Below are 19,203 nucleotides of genomic sequence, written 5' to 3'. Positions count from 1 at the left end.
TCGGCTGGCTCTTCTTATGTTCACGTGCAGCTAAAGATTTGAAGACCTGTCTTTAGCCATTACTGCTAAATAATAGTATTCAGGGCTCAAACTGGAAAAGATTTTGCCTTGTCCTAAATTAGACCCTTTTGAGAGAAATCATGATTTATTTTTTCCCTACAGGCAATCAAGAATAATGCTGGATTTCGTGTGTGGATCCTCTTCTTCCTTGTGATGTGTTCCTTTTCTTTGTTATTCTTGGACTGGTACGGTAGCTAACGCTGGCCTATTCATTATTCATATAGCCCTGACCAAAATCTGCTGAAGCCACCTGGGACTGATACTGGCTGAAGATGTTTTCTTTACAAAGCAACACGTCTTATATTTCATGCCTCATCATGGTCGAAATACCTTGACCAGACATGTGCATTTCTACACCTCCTGCTACAGGAAGTACTGGTCCAACTGGAAGTTAGGTTTAGTGTAAGTTCACACATGGAATTGTTGTAGTGCATCAACGAACACAGCTTTTTAGCTATTTACCCAATATTTTATTACAATGGTCTCTCTCTAAATATTTTTGCACACATGGATTGCTGGTGGGAGTTTTGCAGTGCTGCTCAGTTACCAAGCCAGTGGAACTCACTGAAGTTCACAGCAAGTCCTAGAGTCTCATCTGTCAACAAAGTTCATACCTGACAGGTTGAAAAAAATCAAACTGATGGCCTAAATGAACCTTATTCCAGAAAGGCAAAATAAATTCCAGATTGCATTGAAAAGGAAAGGTTTGACTGTTTAGAATGTGATTCTTCACAGTTGGCATTTCAATTTACAACAAAACTGCTTTCCATTTCTTTCTTTTTTCATAATTGCACCACTATAGAATACAAAGTAATCCAAATTCTTCAATCGTAGACATGTAGAATAATCATCATAGGAAAACTTGAGGTGAATGTTGCCATAAGTACAGTGATTGGAATCCTTCATTTTTGATTGATTTTAAATGCAATAATACATATATCTATGTCAACATACTGAGCTTGAGACTTGGTTATCCTCCTTTTTCTTTATTTTACACAGAGTGAAAATGTCAAAAGTTACATGTGAATTTACATTCAATAAAGTACCTGACTACTAGGAAATACAAACATGGTATAGTTTAATATGTTTATATGGGACCGAACTTTTTTTTCAAAATGCAAAAGAAAGATTTGGCACATAATTTATTGCTTTTATGCATTCCACACAGCAATGATGACATACTAAAAGTTCTTTTACAACATGAAACTATGTTCAGTATTAAAAGTTCTTAATGAAAAAAACAACTGGCTTTTGCTAAGCGGGTTCGTGATGCTGAAATGTATCGGGAGAAAATGGAACCAGAAGTGGAACCAACCATGTTTGTTCTACTACATATGTGTTTTTGGAAAGCGTGTGTCTACAAAAATAATGAAACTTTTGACATGTCCACTGGGAAGTAGCACATTCAGAGCATGAACAAAAATAGCAGCTGAGTGCTTTGATCCAGTGATGACCAACCCTTCGGTCAAGTGTATGCAAGTCAAGGCCCAGGTTTGAGAGAGTATAATTCTGGTGCAGTGCTTTTCAACCAGGGGTACTTGTACCATTGGACATCCTGTCAAGTGCCACTACTTATGAAGCATTGCTCTGGCGCCTCTGCAGTGCATGCTAGCACAAAAGCACAGCACTGGACACATGGGCAAGAGGCAAAGCCAATCTCTGAGCCACAGCCTGACACGCAACATTTCTGTGGTTTGTTCCAGGCGTGCTACAGGTTGACCACCCAATGTTTAAGCCGCTTTTTCCAGTTATAAAGTTAATGAAAATATTTATGTAATGTACGTTGAAAGGTTTATAAATAATAAACATGTAATAGTTTAGAAACTTGCCAACACAATAAACGTGCACCTACAATTCTAGGCTTGTCTACTACTCCCCCCACCCATCACCCACCCCATCCAAGTTTATCTCAAGAAGGCAGCATGTCTCCTATTCTCCCTTTCCCCACATGCCATTTCAGAAATGCAGTGGGAATAGGGCTCTTTTTATGCATTTAATGCATTTTCTCCCTTACACCCAGTTCTAAAATGTTTACATGAAAGTCCCACTGAGTCCAGTGGAACTATTTTCCGGGTAAATATGCTTAGGGTTGCAGCCTTAACGTCTAAAGATTAGAAAATGCCCAAACGGTGCTGCTAACGCAAAGCATTTTGCAACATATAAAAAGGGGAAACCTTTTAATGTTGTACAAAAAGAGAAAGTTCTAAGAAAACTACTCCTCCTGTCGTGTTGCGCATATTACATTGTGGGCTACCTCTACAGTGGCTTTTTTTGTCTGTTCCGTAGGGCTCCACTACTTATCAGAATATTTTGCTGCCTAACATTTTTGCACATTCACTAAACATCATGATCCACCATTAAAATGTACATTTCCGTAGTGTCTGTTTTGTGTCAGTGCAAGTCCATATACAAGATTCTCTAGCCATAGTGGAAATGCAGTGAAATGTTCACAGCTTTAACAAAACAACAATTAAGCATGCCTTGTTGCAAAGAACTTAATTACTTCTAACATATCTGTTACAGTGAGAAAAAAACAGGCCAACTTTATTTTTTGGTACTCATCTTGGAGTCGCAAACCAATTTTAAATACAGTTTATCAACTAACCCACATAATTTCTAGTTATGGCTATGATAATTCAGATTGCAAAACTGATTTAAAAATGAAACATTAGTACACACAGTAAAATGCACAATTCTCCCCTATGTCGAAACCCCTGGATGGCTCAATGGAATTCTAAACTGCAAGAAGGTACCTAAGTTGGAATTATTAACAGAGAAACTGGTGTTAAAGCTCTAAAGCAATGCTGATATGCACTTGGCCATTAATGGTCTAAGTTTTAATTTTCTTATTTTTCCTTTTTGCAAAGCAGTTATCGGCAAACCAAAGCAATTGCACCATAAATATGAGTAACCTCTAAATTATCCATAACAATGAGACGTTCGATGAAAGCCCCCTTGATACCTTCCAATCAACAAGATCAATCACGTTAAGCTGATTTCTCAGCTGCTTCAGTCTCCTGCTCAGAAACTTTCTCTTCTGAAAGCACTGTCATCCACGGAGATACGGATCGTGTGATCGTTTGTTTGGCCAGGTTGTAGTGGTTTATAACTGTGTAAAATTTCCCTCTAGCACTAGAGTCTTGTTCAGAGTAGTAGTTCTCTAATCCAGCCGGAATGCATTGATTGTTCTGAAAGACAATCATTTCAATGTATTTAAATTATTTCTAGGCCATTTTTCTATTGTTGTTTGTAATTTTATTTAATCCATGGTGGGTAACAAGAATAAAACAAATATAACAGAGCAGGACAACAAACGTGCCCACCTGAACTTCTGCACCATGAAACTAAAAACACAGTCTTCTAGCCTTGCATATTGTACTTACAACACCCATGTACCCACCCTTTCCCTGGGTTTTCATCCTGTGCAGGTTGAAGGAATACTGAAGTTTTCTCCTTAATTCTCACTCAGTCCGCTGTGGGTACACTTTGTCACACAGGAAGACCCTAGAAAGATACACCATCCCTCCAAGATACGCACTAGAAGAGTGAAACAGTTTCCCCTGATATGTAAATCATAAAAGGACTTCCTGTTTCCTGTAGATTCTCAGTAGGAGATGGGCACATAGACCATGATCCAGCACAAACCCTACCTCAACAGTCATTCAAAAAAAAAATGCAATTTTTATGCAATTTTCCACCCCAGTAGCCCCAAACAACTTTTCAAACTCCCTCCAAATATAAAGGTAGTTTGACAGAAGAGGTGTTGAAGCAAGAACTTCAAAATCCTGGCTGTGTGCACTCAGAAGAGTTTGGATTTGATATCCCGCTTTATCACTACCCGAAGGAGTCTCAAAGCGGCTAACATTCTCCTTTCCCTTCCTCCCCCACTACAAACGCTCTGTGAGGTGAGTGGGGCTGAGAGACTTCAGAGAAGTGTGACTAGCCCAAGGTCACCCAGCAGCTGCAGGTGGAGGAGCGGGGAATCGAACCCGGTTCCCCAGATTACGAGAGGGAAAGGAGAGCAGCCAGGTGGGAGAGATGAAATCTAGGAACATCCTGCCTCAAGCAGCTATTAAGTGGAATTTCATTTTTGCTTCAAGGTTCAGCTCTTGGACCAAGAGGGGAAAGTGCGCTGGACCAGATGGCACATGCGACTGATTCCCCATTCAGTGGTGTATGTGTGTTTAAGCTTGCTTAAGTTCACATTCAGCTCCAAACTGGATCTGGGGGCATGTCCATGTTCTCAAAGGAGTTGATAAGCATGATTGGTGTGGCAAATTATAACTCATTTATTAAACACTGAGTTTTCTCACCCGTCAGCATCTCTAAAAAGCGGAGTCAGGAATCAAAAACCCTGCATTTATTTAAACTTAAATCTATCGTCTGAATAGTAATCAACTAACATTATTTCACTGGCTGACACATATTCTGTATTCATTTTCAGTTCTCTGAACATTGATTGGGATATTACCAAAACACCCTCCACAAGTGCACAGGGCTTCTGTTACTGTTTTAAATTATGTAGAATATTAGTGCAAAATAGCCTAGAATTGAGAGGGACAGAAATAACATGTTCTCCCTGCCTTTCATAATTTTGCAAGTCCCTCAGGTCGCCTTCAGTTTTTAACCTGAACTAAACCCCAACCTATTTGAACCATTCCTTTAGTTTTCATTATTAGTTATGCCCCTAAAACAAAACAGATGATCAATACATCAGAATCACTGTGTTCTGTTGTTGCTGGTTTTAGAGAACTATGTATTACCTTGAAAATGAAGCCTTCTGGACAGGTATGGTCATATTTGTAAACCTTGTAGACTACCAGAAATACAACACATGTCAGGAATGCAAGGGCAAAAAGGACCAAAACAGTTACCTGCAAAGAGACAATATATTAACAACATACTTAGCAAGACAGTTTTCTGGTTATTGCACACTGTTGACCCCCCCCCAAAAAAAAAAACCACTCCAGAAAATGATGGAAAGTTCTGAAACCTACCAGAGCTCCAAGTCATGCTGTGAAGGAGCAGGTATATACTGTGCACCTAAATTACCGTGACATACGAGTCCATTCATGCTGTTGCCCAATTCCTGTGATTCTTCCCCCACAAAAGAAAGGGCAAAGATTCTGTAAAATTTGTCTTTGTGCACCAACTCTACACATTTCTTTAGATCAGAGATGGGAAACCTGGGGCCTCCAGGTGCTTGAACTACAACTCAGCTCATCCCTGACCATTGACCATTCTTGCTACGGCTGATGGGAGTCGGGGGTCCCAACAACATCTGAAGGGCCACAGGTTCCCCATCCCTACAGGCTTGTGCCTCTATTTCCACCTCATAAATTGGAGCACAGGCTTCGTGTGTCAACTGAACTTAGGAAAAGCATAGCATCTACTTCAAAGCAGATGTTATTAAGTCAATTCTAGAAGCACATGAGAGGGTCTTTCCTCTTTGCTAACCAAGAGTCAAATGATATGTATTATGGCTATACAGTCTGCTTCTTAAGCCTATTTTTAGCCTTGCTCACTGCAATTGTTCTGGTAAAATGTTTCACACCAAACTCTGAATGCCAGTACCTGTTCAAAGGCTGCTCTTTATGTTTCTGGCTTCATTCATCCCCAATGAAAAACCAACTTGAGTTCAAGTACTTCTTCCCTGTTCTTCTAAAGATGGAAAGCTCTACCCTTCAACAGAGAGTTTGCTCCTGATAGGCAGGCAATGCCTGGTGGGACAGGTTCTTTACTGCCTACAGTGGTACCTCGGTTTAAGAACACTCCTGTTTACGAACTATTTGGTTTACGAACTCCGCAAAACCGGAAGTAGTGTCCCAGTTTGCAAACTTTACCTCGGTCTAAGAACGGAAGCCAAACGGTGGAAGGGCACTGGCAGCGGGAGGCCTCATTAGGGAAAGCGTGCCTCAGTTTAAGAACGGTTTTGGTTTAAGAACGGACTTCTGGAGCGGATTAAGTTCATAAAACGAGGTGCCACTGTATTTAAATAGATAACCCTTGCTGGAAGGATGGTGTCTTCCAGATTTCATCTGCTCCCCAACAACACAGAAACATAATCCCTTATGGACCCAAGTCTACAAACCACACAGTGACTGCCATGCTAATAGAGCTGAAATTGCTCATTTTATTGACAAGTCACCTGTGTTCCATTTGCCTTGATTTACCCTGGAGAGGATTATCCAAGATGTGACTTATCTTTGCTTCCGGTGATAAGGGCTCTACTCTGTTTTTGATCACTCTTTCATAAGAAAATGTCATGAACATACGGAGTGTCCTTTTAGATTCAGACTCAGTCCTGTCTATATTCCACTGAAAGGCGGGAGAAGTGAAGTGATGAGCAGTTTGTCCATCAGAAGTTCAAGCAGTCACAATGCCAAAAATGTCCCCTCCTTCTTTTGGTCATCTGAATTCTTGCATTGGGAGGATGGGGACTTACACTTGGCTAGTCAGATATGCCAGAAATGTACTGTCTTACTATACTGAGGGTTCCTAGCCCACTCTTCAAACTGCCACTACCATAGGAAACAACAAGAGCAACAATATTCCAACCATTCAAATTGGACAGAACACCCAGAACCGTACAGACAGATTAAATTCCCAGAGATGCTTGACTAGAAAAGAGCGATGTCTTTTAAGTAAGGTAAAGGTAATGCATTTTAATTTTTGAAGAACTCCCAAAAGACATTGGGAGCCTTTCCCATGAAATTCATTCCTCCAGGAACTCATGGGCAGGGCAGTGTGCTTCCTTCCTGCTACACAGAGGAGGGCAGTGGAGTTCTGAGATGAAGCCACACCATTTGCCCAGTCCTCTTGGCTCGTCCATTACTGGAGTGGCTTGGAACCTCAGAAAGCAATGGGCACTTCGCTGCAGTAGCCTATGAACCAGGTTGTGGGCTGCTTGCTTGTCTCTTGAAGGCCTTGCTAACAGATACCTCTCTGGATGCTTTCTGCCACTAGGACCCTCATGCAAAGATCTTCATACAATGATCAGAAGTCACTGTGTTCTGTGTGGTGGGAGTCCTAAAACTAATGTACTGGATGGAGAACAATAAACTGAAGCTCAGATTGCATTGTGGGGGTCAGGAAAACCCCCAGAACAACTTGCAAGGGTAGGAGAGAGGAGATCAAAATGCTCAGAGAGTCGTCGTCCCCGTCCCCCCCCGGCCACAGGAAGCAATCATGAATGAGAATTGGCCACCTTAAAATGTAACTGAAAGCAGTGTAACTGAAACTTACAGATTCTTGTGATTTGAAAGCTTTAGAATGAAAAAGGATACATATAATTGGATAAAGTACGGATTTCCTCTCCTCCCTTTTCCTTTTCAGCATCAAGATAAATCCTGCAATTCTCTAGGGGAGCAAAATCCTACAGCAAACTCTCTCCAATGCATCCGTTACTTAGCAGCCAAACCCAACAATCTAATACCATGAAGGTAATCCCAGTGTGATAACCATAAAGTAATATCTAAGTGACAACGGGTTTTTCATGTTCCATCCACTAGTACATAACAATGCAAACATTTAATAATCCTCCGAGTATATATGACTCGGGAGTTGCTTTTTGTTTATTTTCTTCTACCTGCATGAAATAGCTGTCTTCAGCTTTTACATGCAAAAACACCCTGATTTGCTTTTAATAGAAGTTGTTGGTAGATTATATTTCACAATGCAACACTGAAGTCTTAATCTACAAAACACTATGCTGCATTTTGTACAAGTTTTAGGAATGTTACACACACAAAATGATCTAGAAACTACTAGAACTCAATTCTTAATTGGACCCAGGACATTGGTTAAATTGAGGTGTCACAGTAAACTGTCATTTGAGCTTCCAAGCATGCAAAAGGCAAACCATGGCTTGGCCTTGCTTTTTATAGAGGCATGTAATCATAGAACTGTAGAGTTGGAAGGGACCCCAAGAGTCATCTAGTCCAACCCCCTGCAGTGCAGGAATCTCAGCTAAAGCATCCAGGACAGATGGCTAAATCACCTTTCAGCTCACTTGTCTCCTCCCAGAATTGTTATTATTTATTAAATTTGCATACCGCTGTATACCTGTGGGTCTTAGGGCGGTTACAACATAAAATCACAAAATACATAATAAAAACAACACAGTAACTCCCCCAAACTGCTCCGAATTACTGAGAAATACTGTGTGTGGTGCCTATATTTATCTCCCTTTGGGTCAAAAAGTAGCTGGCCAAGCCATTTTGGGTTGGAAGACTCACCTGAAGGGAAAGTGTTAAGCACCCCTTAATCATTACTGCTGTTCCAGTCAGATTCCTTCTCACCCCGAGAACTGCATTTTAGTTTAACAACCACCACCTGCTTAGATATCACCCATCCCGCAGAGTTTCATCTAGTTTGGCACAAATGCAGGTAGGCTAATCTTAAACTGTTCTTATAGGACACGAGTCCCCAGCTTTTTGGGGATAGTGGACACATTTGGAGTGTTGACAAAGAGTCGTGGGTATAGGGACATTGGGGGCAGGGAGCACCCTAATTTACAAAATAGCTGCTATGGCCAGTCATAGAAAACAAGGTCAAAAGCCAAGTCACTTGCCTCAGAAACTGAGTGCAAGGCAGAGGTCAGGTCTGAGACCCATTGTTTCCACTAGTCACTAGTGGAAGGCTCAGGACACATTAGTGATATGTATGGTGCTCTACAGAACCACTGACGTTAAACAAGCCTCAGTGTCATGCACATTCATTTTGGACCAACTACAGGTCTGAAACCAGACAACAAACGATCAGTCTTAATTATGGTTTACTGACACTTCAATAAAGTTAAGATTAACTACTGTATTTGAGTTGGGATGAGACAGCAAGCTGAAGTTAATCAAAATGGAAGTGAAAGATTCCAATCTCCTCCTTGCAACTTAGTTTATTTTCTAGTCCAATGATAACCTGACAAATGGATAATAATAAACCCAAAGTTTTTTACCAGTTGAAAACTCCCACAGTGCAGCATGTCATCATTACCACCAGCTTCAGCTATTTGTTTGGGAAGAAACTCTTAAGAAATAACCTTGCCTCAAACCTTTTGCCAGTATCTGTAGCTCAGTTGGTTAGAACATGGTGCTGATAACACCAAAGTTGAAGGTTCAATCCCTATACGGGACAGCTGCATATTCTGGCAGAGCAGAGGGTTGGACCAGATCAGGGGTGGTCAGCTCCCAAGATACTGCGATCTACTCACAGAGTTAAAAACTGGCAGTGATCTACCCCCTTTTGGGGGGTTCGGGTCAAAGTTGTTGAGTTTTTTCAGGGAGGAGGGGAGCCACAGTTGTTCAGCTTCTTTGGGGGGAGTCAATGATCTAGCAGTGATCTACCGCAGACTTCCAGTGATCTACCAGTAGATCATGATCTACCTGTTGGACATGCCTGGACTACAGATGATCCTTGGGGTCCCTTCCAGCTCTGCAGTTCTGTGATTCTATAGCTATACATGGTTGCTTTCACCACCAATCTTAGCTGTTGTTGTAACTATGCCTTCCTCAGGCCTTTTGCTTTCTGAATGGAGTTGCACAAATTTTATAGGCATTGACTGGGTATCAGATATGAATTGTGTCACAGCACATTGCTATCCATTATGTGTATCCTTTTAGTGTTACAATTTTGCTTTGCTTCCTTCCTACCAAGAAGCTCACCTGTCTATATCTGTCTGCTATCTTTGTCCTAGGTAATCTGAACTATGAGAAGGTTAATTTCTCTCTCTTTTTTTGATCCTCTAAATTCCAAACACTTGCCAATGACTCAGTACTTTTAAATCATATTTATTGTCTAACCTGGTGACAATTGGGTTAGCAAAGCTACACCTTCTTCCTGATACAGCCACACTTTTCCAGGAACTTTTAATGGGTTTTTGATGTTCTGTCCCATGTTGGTTTATGCTCCACTGTTATGCAAAGTCCCCCCAAAAATGTAGTACAGAAATCGTAGGCACCAGCAAGGCCAAGTCTTCTCACCCATTACATCCAGTGGGAGGGATTTCATGTCACTGGTACAGAATAAGGGCTGCCTCAAGATGCCTGCCAAGGATAGCAACATTCAGAAACAGCCCTAATCCATCCTCACCAACAAAAGCTAATCTTTTGTTTCTCTGCTAACCAAGAACATCCAATCTTTAAAAGAAAAAACAAACTGACTTTTGGCCAGCCTTTCAATCAGCCCTCCAACCATTTCCAACCTGGACAGGATTTATCCTTTGCTACTGATCTGTACTTGCAAGTTTACAGTATTAGAGAACAACATTTTTCATGCACCATCAAATGGATGATAAAAACCAGCAAATTCATGAGTTCAAACATCAAATTTCTGAGACAGTCTACTGACCAGTGCAGACCCTAAGAACAAAGGAATAAGGAGGAGGGGCATTTAAGGAAATTAAAGTTAACATGGAAACGAAGGAGCAGAGGTTCAGGGAGCTATCCCTTTATGCTAAATAAATGACAACCTCTAGATAAACAGGCATAATCCAATAGGGAATTATCCTGCACATGCCAAATTTAAACACACAATTCCCATTAATTTAAATGAGGCACATGCAAGAGACTATCCTGTTGGTCTGAGCCCTAAGATTTTGCATACAGGTTGGTGGGGCTTTCTTAGAGCAATCGCAGTCTAATAAATAATAATAATAATAATAATAATAATATAATTTCATTTATGAATCGCTTCTCATGAGGCTTCCCAAGCACAATTTACAATGAAATAAAAACATACACAGAACAACTGCATATATAAAACCGCTAAAACTCTAGCATATATAAACACAATTAACATTTTTCTTTCAAAAACAGCAACACTTCTATAAATCTATTCAAATTCATCCGATACCAGATGGGATAAAAGTCTCCACCTAGAAGGCTTGCTGAAAGAGGAATGTCAAGAAGAGGCACCAAAAGGACAATATTGTGGCAAAGGTTCCACTATGATTCTTCCACCAAAGAACTAAAGATTTTAATTCCTCACTTCAAACTTCTCCCATTTATGCAACCATAGTTGTTGTTTTTTGTTTAGCCACCTGCAAGGCCCAAGTGAGCGAGATGATAGGTTCTAAATACAAGAGAATAAGTCAAGCATCTGTTTCTTTATGCCAGAAATAAATTTATGATATGACTTACCTTAAACCGTTCTGAGACACCTTCAGTGATACTGACTGTGAACTCAGCTATTTTAGGAGTACGAAATTTTCCTTTCTTGCGGTCAGGTTCATATTCTGTTTTTGTCTTGACCACCACCTTTGCAAGGAACATCAACAGGAGACCAATTACCCGCTTGATTGGTGCAGCCAAACTCTCAAACATATAACAATGCAGCCGTCTCTCCCTTTGTGCATGACTTGCTCATTAAATATAGTTTGCAGTGAAGGCAAGTGCCACAAAACAAGCCTGATGAATCCAGTTCTGCAGCTCATCTGCTCACATGTCAGAGGCATCGGGGGAAAGCTGTTTAAATCGTGATTCAACTCATTACATGCAATTCCGTCCTCAGTGACATGAACATTATGAGCATAATCTACCAGAAAATTCTCCTGTGAAACAGTTCCTGTTCGTTTCAAGTGGGGTTTGCTTGTACAGGAAACGTATCCATGGGTGTTGATAATATTTATGTGCCAGCTTTCTCTCAACGACCCTCAAGGTATTAAAAAGAGTAACTTACTAAAAACAAGAGCCAACAAAAAGCAAATCCCAATAGCTGAATGCAGCAGCAATTTAAATTAATTCAAAGGCTTCCTTTAAAAGCTAGGTTTGGGTTACTGTACTTCCTAAAAGCCAGGTTGCGAAGTATCATGGCAAGGCCTCATTTATGGGAAAACGTCACCCTTAATGTTTTTTTGATGTCTCAAGGATCTCCCCACCACTTTTTAAGCAGCTGCATAACATGTGCTTTCTTCTGCCACTGTACTGGGAAATTATGAAGGCAGATTATTTCTGGAAGCAGATGCGTAACAACCACCTCATTTCCTGTGATGATGCTTTTTTATCATTAATTTGACACCAAGTCTTGCCCTTACCTTGGTGTGATATTAGGCCATCATTCAGGTCTCTAAGTTAGGTATTGCCGTGCAAAAGAAGCTTGTGTTATACCCCCAGTGTATAAACATCCTTAGGCTGCAACTCTAAACATCCTTACTCTGTTTTCAATGGGGCTTGCACCAACAGGGCTTACTTTTGAGCAGACACCTGCAATTCCAGTGGTGTTCATGTTCACCTCAATGTGCTTAAGGTTATAAATCTTCCTTAAACGCTGGGTGGCTTAAATTGGGGGTGGCCAACATGGCACATGTGCCCACAGCGGCATTCCATGGCAACCACAGGTTTCCCTCCCTAGCATCCCCCCCAAAAAAAAAATCATGCTTGAAAGAAGCATTCTGTTGTAGCCAATATAATAGTCTGTGAGACATGAGGGGTTGTGTGTGTGCTGCCCATGACCGCTTCTCCAGATGTGCAAATGTGGCCCAAAAGGTTGGCAAGCCCTGACTTAAATCCTTGCAGAATACCTTTTAAAATGATGCTGTTTTCTAGAATCAGAAAGCTGGGGTCTATGAAGAGATTCGGGGTCTATGAAGAGCTCCTGTGCATCATGACTAAGAGGTTAAGCTATAAACTGGGCAGCTCAATAGCACTGACCCACCTTTCCTTAAGCCTTTTCTTAAAGGTTCCTTGAAATAATGGGTTATACACCGTGAGCAAAACATCCCCGGCAGGCCTTTGTCTTTCTCCCCTCCCCTCTGCAGCCCCCTGCGTGCCTCAAAATGTCCTCTGGAGGGTTGGGGAACCCTATGGAGGGACCCCAAGCGGAGGTCCTGGGACACAAGCAGAAGTCTGCTCAGGCAACCCTGGGCTCCAACCACTTTACAGGAAAGACTATATAAACACCAAGTGTACTATTACTGCCCTTTCCAAACTCACTGCATTGGGCAGAATTTGATGATCCAATACCATATCAGAGAAGGACATAGGGTGGCATTCAACCAAGTTTTACTCAACTGTTAAGTCCACTAATTTCAATAGTAAAACTTCAAAATGCCTCATGAATGAGGAAAACTGTTGCTACACCATGCTCTTTTCCTACGTAGAATTTCCCCATAAAATTAAACCTTGAAAAGTCTCCTTTTTAAAATCACATCACTTGCAAACAGCACTATATAATGCAGAGGTGAGCAACCTTTTCTTCTGCCAAGGACTATGCTCTAGCGGCTGGAAGCAAAGGTGGGAGGGGCTACCTGCCATTTCTCTCTCCCTCCCTTGATGCTGTTTCTTTCCCTCTCCTGTCTCTCCTTCTCACCCCCCCCCTTTCTCTCTCTGCCACCCCTCCTGCCATTTCCCCCTTCTTTTCACCGGTCTGAAATCGGGCCAAGAAATCATGCTGAAGCCATGTTCCTACCTCTGCAAGAGTGTGTTAATGGAATTGCATGAGGGACATCTTCAAAAATGAGGCAGCTGCAAGGCCCCTCTTGAAGAAATCCTTCCCAAGTCCTGTTAATTTTTTAAAATAGCAACCAGTGGCAAACCTTCCTTTCTTGGCCAAGATGCTCAAGCTATTCAGTGCCTTTTGCAGGCAAGGTGGTGGCTGTTCATCTACTGCCATTCCTGGATAACACGGGTTTTCTGATTTCAATTCTGACCTGGTTTGGGACAGAAATGGCTTTTTAGCCATTGGTCACTGCTCACTTTCAGGAAGTAAAGAAGATGCCTTAAGCGGACTCAGACCACTAGTACATCTAGCTCAGGACTGTTGGCTACCTGATTATTTGTGCAATGTTTCCAGAGAAGGAGAATGACTCCAATGATTTACTGAGCAATCAATGTGGTCTGTTTGCAGGAAGGTCGCATGATGTTGCCTGAAGCAACTGTGAACCCACATTTTCCTCATCACAAAAAGTCTGATTTTGGGAGGAAACAGGTTTGCTAGGAAAAAATACTAATCAACTTCAGTTGTGCCAGGCATACTCGCTTTCAGCCTCTGGTTAAGCTCTTAACTGTGGAAACAGTTAAATGGTTGAAGGAAATTAAAGGGTTATCTGGAGGACCACAGGTTCAGCATCCACCATCTAGAAGGAATTAGGTACAAGTAGATGTGCATGCAAAAAGGGAGTCGCAATACACAGTATCCCAGGAGAAGAATGAGCCCAGCTTCTTCCTGCATTCAGAATGCAGTTGACACAATTGCCAGTTGAATGATGAAAGTCTATTGTCCTAGCCTATTGTCTTTCTCCACCCCTTCCATACCTCAAGCTGACTAACTGCCTTTATTCTATTTTTCAAACACACACACTATGTACATTCATTAAACTGAATGCCCTTTTTTGCACTAGTTGCTTATTTGAAAACCACCAAAGCAAAACCATATGAAATCCTGGCCCAGAGAGGGGCGTGGCCTTGTGATATCTCAGGGAGCCACCCAAGATTGGGTTTCCTCAAGCTTTGGAATGAGCGGAAATTGCACGCCTGAGAACTAAGCCAACTTCAAAGCTGAATGTGTTATGAGCCAGTATTCCAGCTTTTGTTTTTAAATAGTAGTAAGCTGGAAGAGGCCATATTTTCATAAGGACCACAATGCACAAGGAGGGGAAGCATTCATTCTTCCCCCATCACAACTCTAACCAAAAATCCCCCATTAACCTTAGGAAGAAACCTCTTGCTCCTGCCAGTGCTAATAGACAACTGAGTGCCATGTGCAGTTTGACCTGATCATTATCAACAGGCTTCTACAGGAGGTTCCCCACTCAAGCTATCTATGTCTGCCTGCACATACACTTGGGATGCACATGCTCCCAGCATCGCTACTTGGCTACCATAAGGCAGAGGAGGCAACATCCATGTCCGCAGCTGCTTTTAACCAAAATGGTTCTTGGGGTAGCTGCAAACAGCAAAATGGCTGTCGAGGGACAGGACACAGGGGCATCCCTCGTGCTACTATGAGACCAAAGCAAGTCACACAATTTCTGCTGAAACTGTAGCCTTCTCAGTGTGCAGCTACCCATCGGCTTTCGGGGGGGGGCACGCAGTGGAGAGGGAATTTTCAACAATGGCCTGGGTTCAGGATACCCTTTTAAGTGGTAGAAGGCATCGCATATTCAAGTTGCGTGGGGTGGGACAACCAACAACCAGTACCTGGAGCTGGAAGGCCCATTTTCAACTCAGCTGTAGGGACTAGTCCAGGGGTAGGCAACCTAAGGTCTGTGGGCTGAATCTGCCCCAATCGCCTTCTCAATCTGGCCCACGGACGGTCCTGGAATCAGCGTGTTTTTACATGAATAGAATGTGTGCTTTTATTTAAAATGCATCTCTGGGTTATTTGTGGGGCATAGGAATTTGTTCATTTCCCCCCAAAAAATATAGTCCGGCCCCCAACATGGTCTGAGGGACGGTGGACCGGCCCATGGCTCAGAAAGGTTGCTGACCCCTGGACTAGTCTATGCAATGAAAGGAAGGATTGTGAAGCCTATGGTTTAAGCACTTCTTTTGTGTCTCCCAGGGTGAAGAGTGGATGGAAATTATGCCGGAAAGAGCTGGAATCAGGAGTCCTTGTTTATTATATGGACAAGTATAGTAGGGGTGGTAGTCACCGACTTTTACTCCTAACAGACCTAGAGAAATTAACTTAGTCAAGTTTATTAATTTCAATGGGTCTACTCTGATTAAGAGCAATATGGTGATGAAAAATCATCCTGGAACCCAGTTTCCAGATGTGCTTGATGCCCAACTGCTGATTACATTATTTGGCAGTTTCTGGTGAAAAAGGAAGGGGAACACCCGTCAAAAGCCAAAAAGAGTAGCCAAAAGCCTTTACTAGCTAGCCCAACTCAACAACGTTTTCCAGGCGACATGTCAAGATATGCTCCAATCCCATATACAACCTTGTCATATTCTTTCTTGGAGAACAAAATTATGTAGGAGCAACAACTGAAGAGCTGGGCTGAGTGCAAAGAGGGTATCTGGTGGGCAAGAAGCCACACCCAGGGATGTGAACAAAAGCATGTAGAGCAGCTGCAACAAAGCCTTTGTGTGTTCTATGTTGCAACAACCACAGCTCTCGGACCTGCTATTCAAGGCTTCCAGGCCCCTAAGTATATCTACAGATCCCTTTTCCAAGCATTACTTGCAATTTATCTTTACAAGCTAGTTAAAAAGGGCCAGTACCTGCTCTGGGTTGTCTCTAAAGGATATTTTTATTTAAATTTGTAAATATCATCCTGCAAACATGTTTGCAGGATAGTTCACATAGGACTTCATTTTTTAAAAAACAAACAACTATCATAAATAATATGGAATACAATAGTAAAAATTATTGTACAGTAATAAAAAGACAAAAGCAGCAGTTAAAACAACTGAAATTTTGAAGCCTGGGGGAATAAGAAAGTATTTGCCTGGCACCAAAGAAATATAACTACTTCAGCACCAGACACCTGGGGAGGGAATTCCACAAATCCAGTGCCACCAAACTTATCTGAGGTTATTCCTTAGTGTAATTGTCTGGGTTCCCCAGCCAAAAGTCCAAGGAACTATATTTTTGTGGGGGTGCTGAGGATTCACTGCTATGGTTTTTCCCTGGGAAGAGGCAATAACCATGAAACCAGGTCAAATCTGTAGCATAACCTATGAATCCCTTTCTGTCCCTAGAAAAGTATCACTTCATGATGTAATTGAGCCCATGCATGACAACCACGTTTTACATGTCCTTTATAGGCACAAGCATTTCTTGTGAAAACCTCCTTCCTATCAGTCCAGGCAAGAGGTGTGGAAGAGCCTCGTGGGATTCTTCTCTGCTATAAGTAGTCTAGGGAAATCTAATGGAGAAGATCTGAGAGTATTTTTGTTCAAAAATATTTCTTAAGCTGCACTGCAAACCCTGGAAAGAAGAGGACAACCTCATTATCCAGAATGAACTTATTATTCAAACACATAGGGATGAGGTTGGCTAAACAATGGGGGATTGGAGATTCAGATGCTGTAAAATGAAGTAAAAAGACACAGAGATATTATATGATTGAAACAGATGTACCAGACATATGATACTATAATTTAAAAGGTTCACAGGAAGTAGCAATAGATTTAATTCTCAAGGAAAACCTTTAAAATATACAATTGTTGGTTCCGACATATTTCTCAAAACCGAAAAGCCTGGCTTTCACAGTGTTGCTTTGCCAGCCTCTGTGACAGACATTCTTTTGTTGTTTGCCTGAGATCCGGGTGCGATTGTCAGGGGTGGAAACCAAAAACCGACTGTACCTTATCAGGAGGTGGGAACTGTAGTTGATTGACATCCAGGGGTGTGATCAAGGGGATGGTGTCAAATCCATCCTCCAAGAGGGGCTGCTTTGTGCTCTTCTCGCTAAAATTATTTCCCAGCTTCACCATTTTCTTTTCCTGGACGAAAGGGAGTCCTGGAAAATGCACACGTGCGGAAGCGCAAAGGACGGGTCACAAGAACACTTTGCACCAAAAAATGGCCAGCCTCCCTCCCGATACGAGACCACTTGCCACCTGGGGGGCGCGACCAACCCCACTTTCCTAACATGTCATCCATGGAGGGCTGGGGGGGGGGGAGTGCGCTACTCGATCCCTTCCCGGAGATCCCTTCCTTCCCCGCAATTCGGTGCGCAGCGAGAGAGCCGCTTGCGCGGAGCCTGCTCTGCAAGTCCCAAGGGTGGGAAGGAGGCAGTGTCTGGGGTGAGACCCATTTCGCCCCTCTGGGTGCCCCCCCCCGAAAGCCCTGGCTTCCCTTTCTTCTCTTCCTCCCTCCGCCCCCGCCCGCCCGCCCGCCCGCCTCCATCCCGGCGCCCCTCCTGGGGTCCCTGCCTCCCTCTCTCCCTGCATCCCTGCATCCTTCCTCCCCATCCGCCCGCCCGCCTGCCCCTTTGTCCTCTCTGCCCTCCTCCTCCGAGACACAAGGACGGCGAAGGGGTGCCCGCGGCTGCCCACCCCCCGGGGGCCATGCCCCCCTCCCCCGGCCGCAGCCCCTCCTCGCCCCCGGAGCGCGGCTCTGCGCCTCACCTCGCCTCCTGCCTGCGCGGATCCTGTTCCCTCGGCTCTCTCGGCTTGAGCTCCGGCAGCAATGGCGCAGCCGCACGTCGGGTCTCTCGCGAAGGGCTGGCGGGGAGCGGGGGGAGCGCGCGGCCGAGGGAGCGGCGCCGGGGTAATGGGCGCGCGGCGAGCGGCTCCTTCCTCCTCCTCCTCCTCCAGCAGCAGCAGCAGCAGCGCCTCCGGCGTGACGCAGCCCGCGCGTCGCCGCCTCCCCCCCCCCCGGAGCCCCAGAAGCACGAAGGAGCCCCGGGCGACCCACGCCCCGCGCGCTGGGGCTGCGGCAGAGGGAGGGAGGGGGCGGGCGGGCGGGGAGGGCGAGCCGGGGGGCTCCGTCGGGGGAGGCTTCTGCCGGCTGCGGGGTGGGCGGAGGGAAGCTGGGGCGAGGCAACCGCGGAGCGAGCGGGGCCGGCGGGCAGGTGGCGAGGCGGGCGGCGCCCCCCCCCCCTCCCGCAGTATTTCTTGCACTGGCTTTTCTCTCACTCGGGTTTATTTCTTGTAGAAACCGGGGGGTGGGGTGGGGTGGGGGGCTTACTACTGCGGAAATGTCTCCTGGAAATCCCCCACCCTGTTAACAAGGAGAGGCCCCTAAGGCTCCCCCAGGAGAAAAGAAGCGCCGCAGCTAGACAAAGGGAAGCGGGAAGCCGCCTGCGGGGCCGACCCTCCCGACCCCTGGCCAGGCTCCAGCCCGGAGCTGCTCGGATGCCTCGTCCTCCCTCCGCCGGCCAGCAGCGTGTCGCTCGCAGCCCGGAGCGGCGAGGGCGAGGGCTGCGCGCCCCCCCCCCCGGGCCCCGAGACACTGGGTGCAGAGAAGGGGAGCGATTTGCCTGCAGCCCCAAAGTGGGACAAAGCCACGCACGAGGCTGGTGGGGCGCTTTGCCTCTTCCTCCTCCACTTCAGACAACTTAATGCCAACAAGGGGCCGTGAATCAGCTGCTAGCTTTAGAACTGGCAACAGGGAAGAGCCCTCGGAATCCTAGAATCATGGTAGTTGGAAGATACTCCAAGGGTCATGTAGTCCAACCGCCTGCAATGCAGGGATCTCAACTCAAGCATCCCTGACAGATGGGCATCCAACCTCTGCCTAAAAACCTCCATGGAA

General features: G+C 44.2%; 2 protein-coding genes across 2 annotated transcripts in view; one reads left to right on the top strand and one right to left on the bottom strand.

Annotated features, from left to right (window-relative positions):
* The window catches only part of STX18 (syntaxin 18), a 49,612-nt gene extending 48,485 nt beyond the window's left edge, over positions 1 to 1,127 (top strand). Inside the window, exon 11 of the mRNA XM_083460759.1 lies at positions 163 to 1,127. Within this exon, the coding sequence (XP_083316885.1) occupies positions 163 to 258 (96 nt within the window). The 3' untranslated portion in view covers positions 259 to 1,127. The remainder of the gene's footprint in view (positions 1 to 162) is intronic.
* On the bottom strand, positions 1,031 to 18,249 carry NSG1 (neuronal vesicle trafficking associated 1). Its single transcript, XM_083460808.1, has 5 exons — positions 18,075 to 18,249; positions 17,310 to 17,464; positions 11,196 to 11,312; positions 4,824 to 4,934; positions 1,031 to 3,248 (listed from the first exon to the last, which is right to left on the bottom strand). Exons 2-5 carry the CDS (start codon positions 17,436 to 17,438, stop codon positions 3,048 to 3,050), a joined length of 558 nt encoding a protein of 185 aa, XP_083316934.1. The 5' UTR covers positions 17,439 to 17,464; positions 18,075 to 18,249; the 3' UTR covers positions 1,031 to 3,047.
* Between the last annotated feature and the right edge of the window lie 954 nt (positions 18,250 to 19,203).

The sequence above is a fragment of the Podarcis liolepis genome (genome assembly GCF_965112155.1).
Source record: "Podarcis liolepis genome assembly, chromosome: 9".
Classification (NCBI taxonomy): Eukaryota; Metazoa; Chordata; class Lepidosauria; order Squamata; family Lacertidae; genus Podarcis; species Podarcis liolepis.
This window is presented reverse-complemented; position numbering and strand designations above follow the sequence as displayed.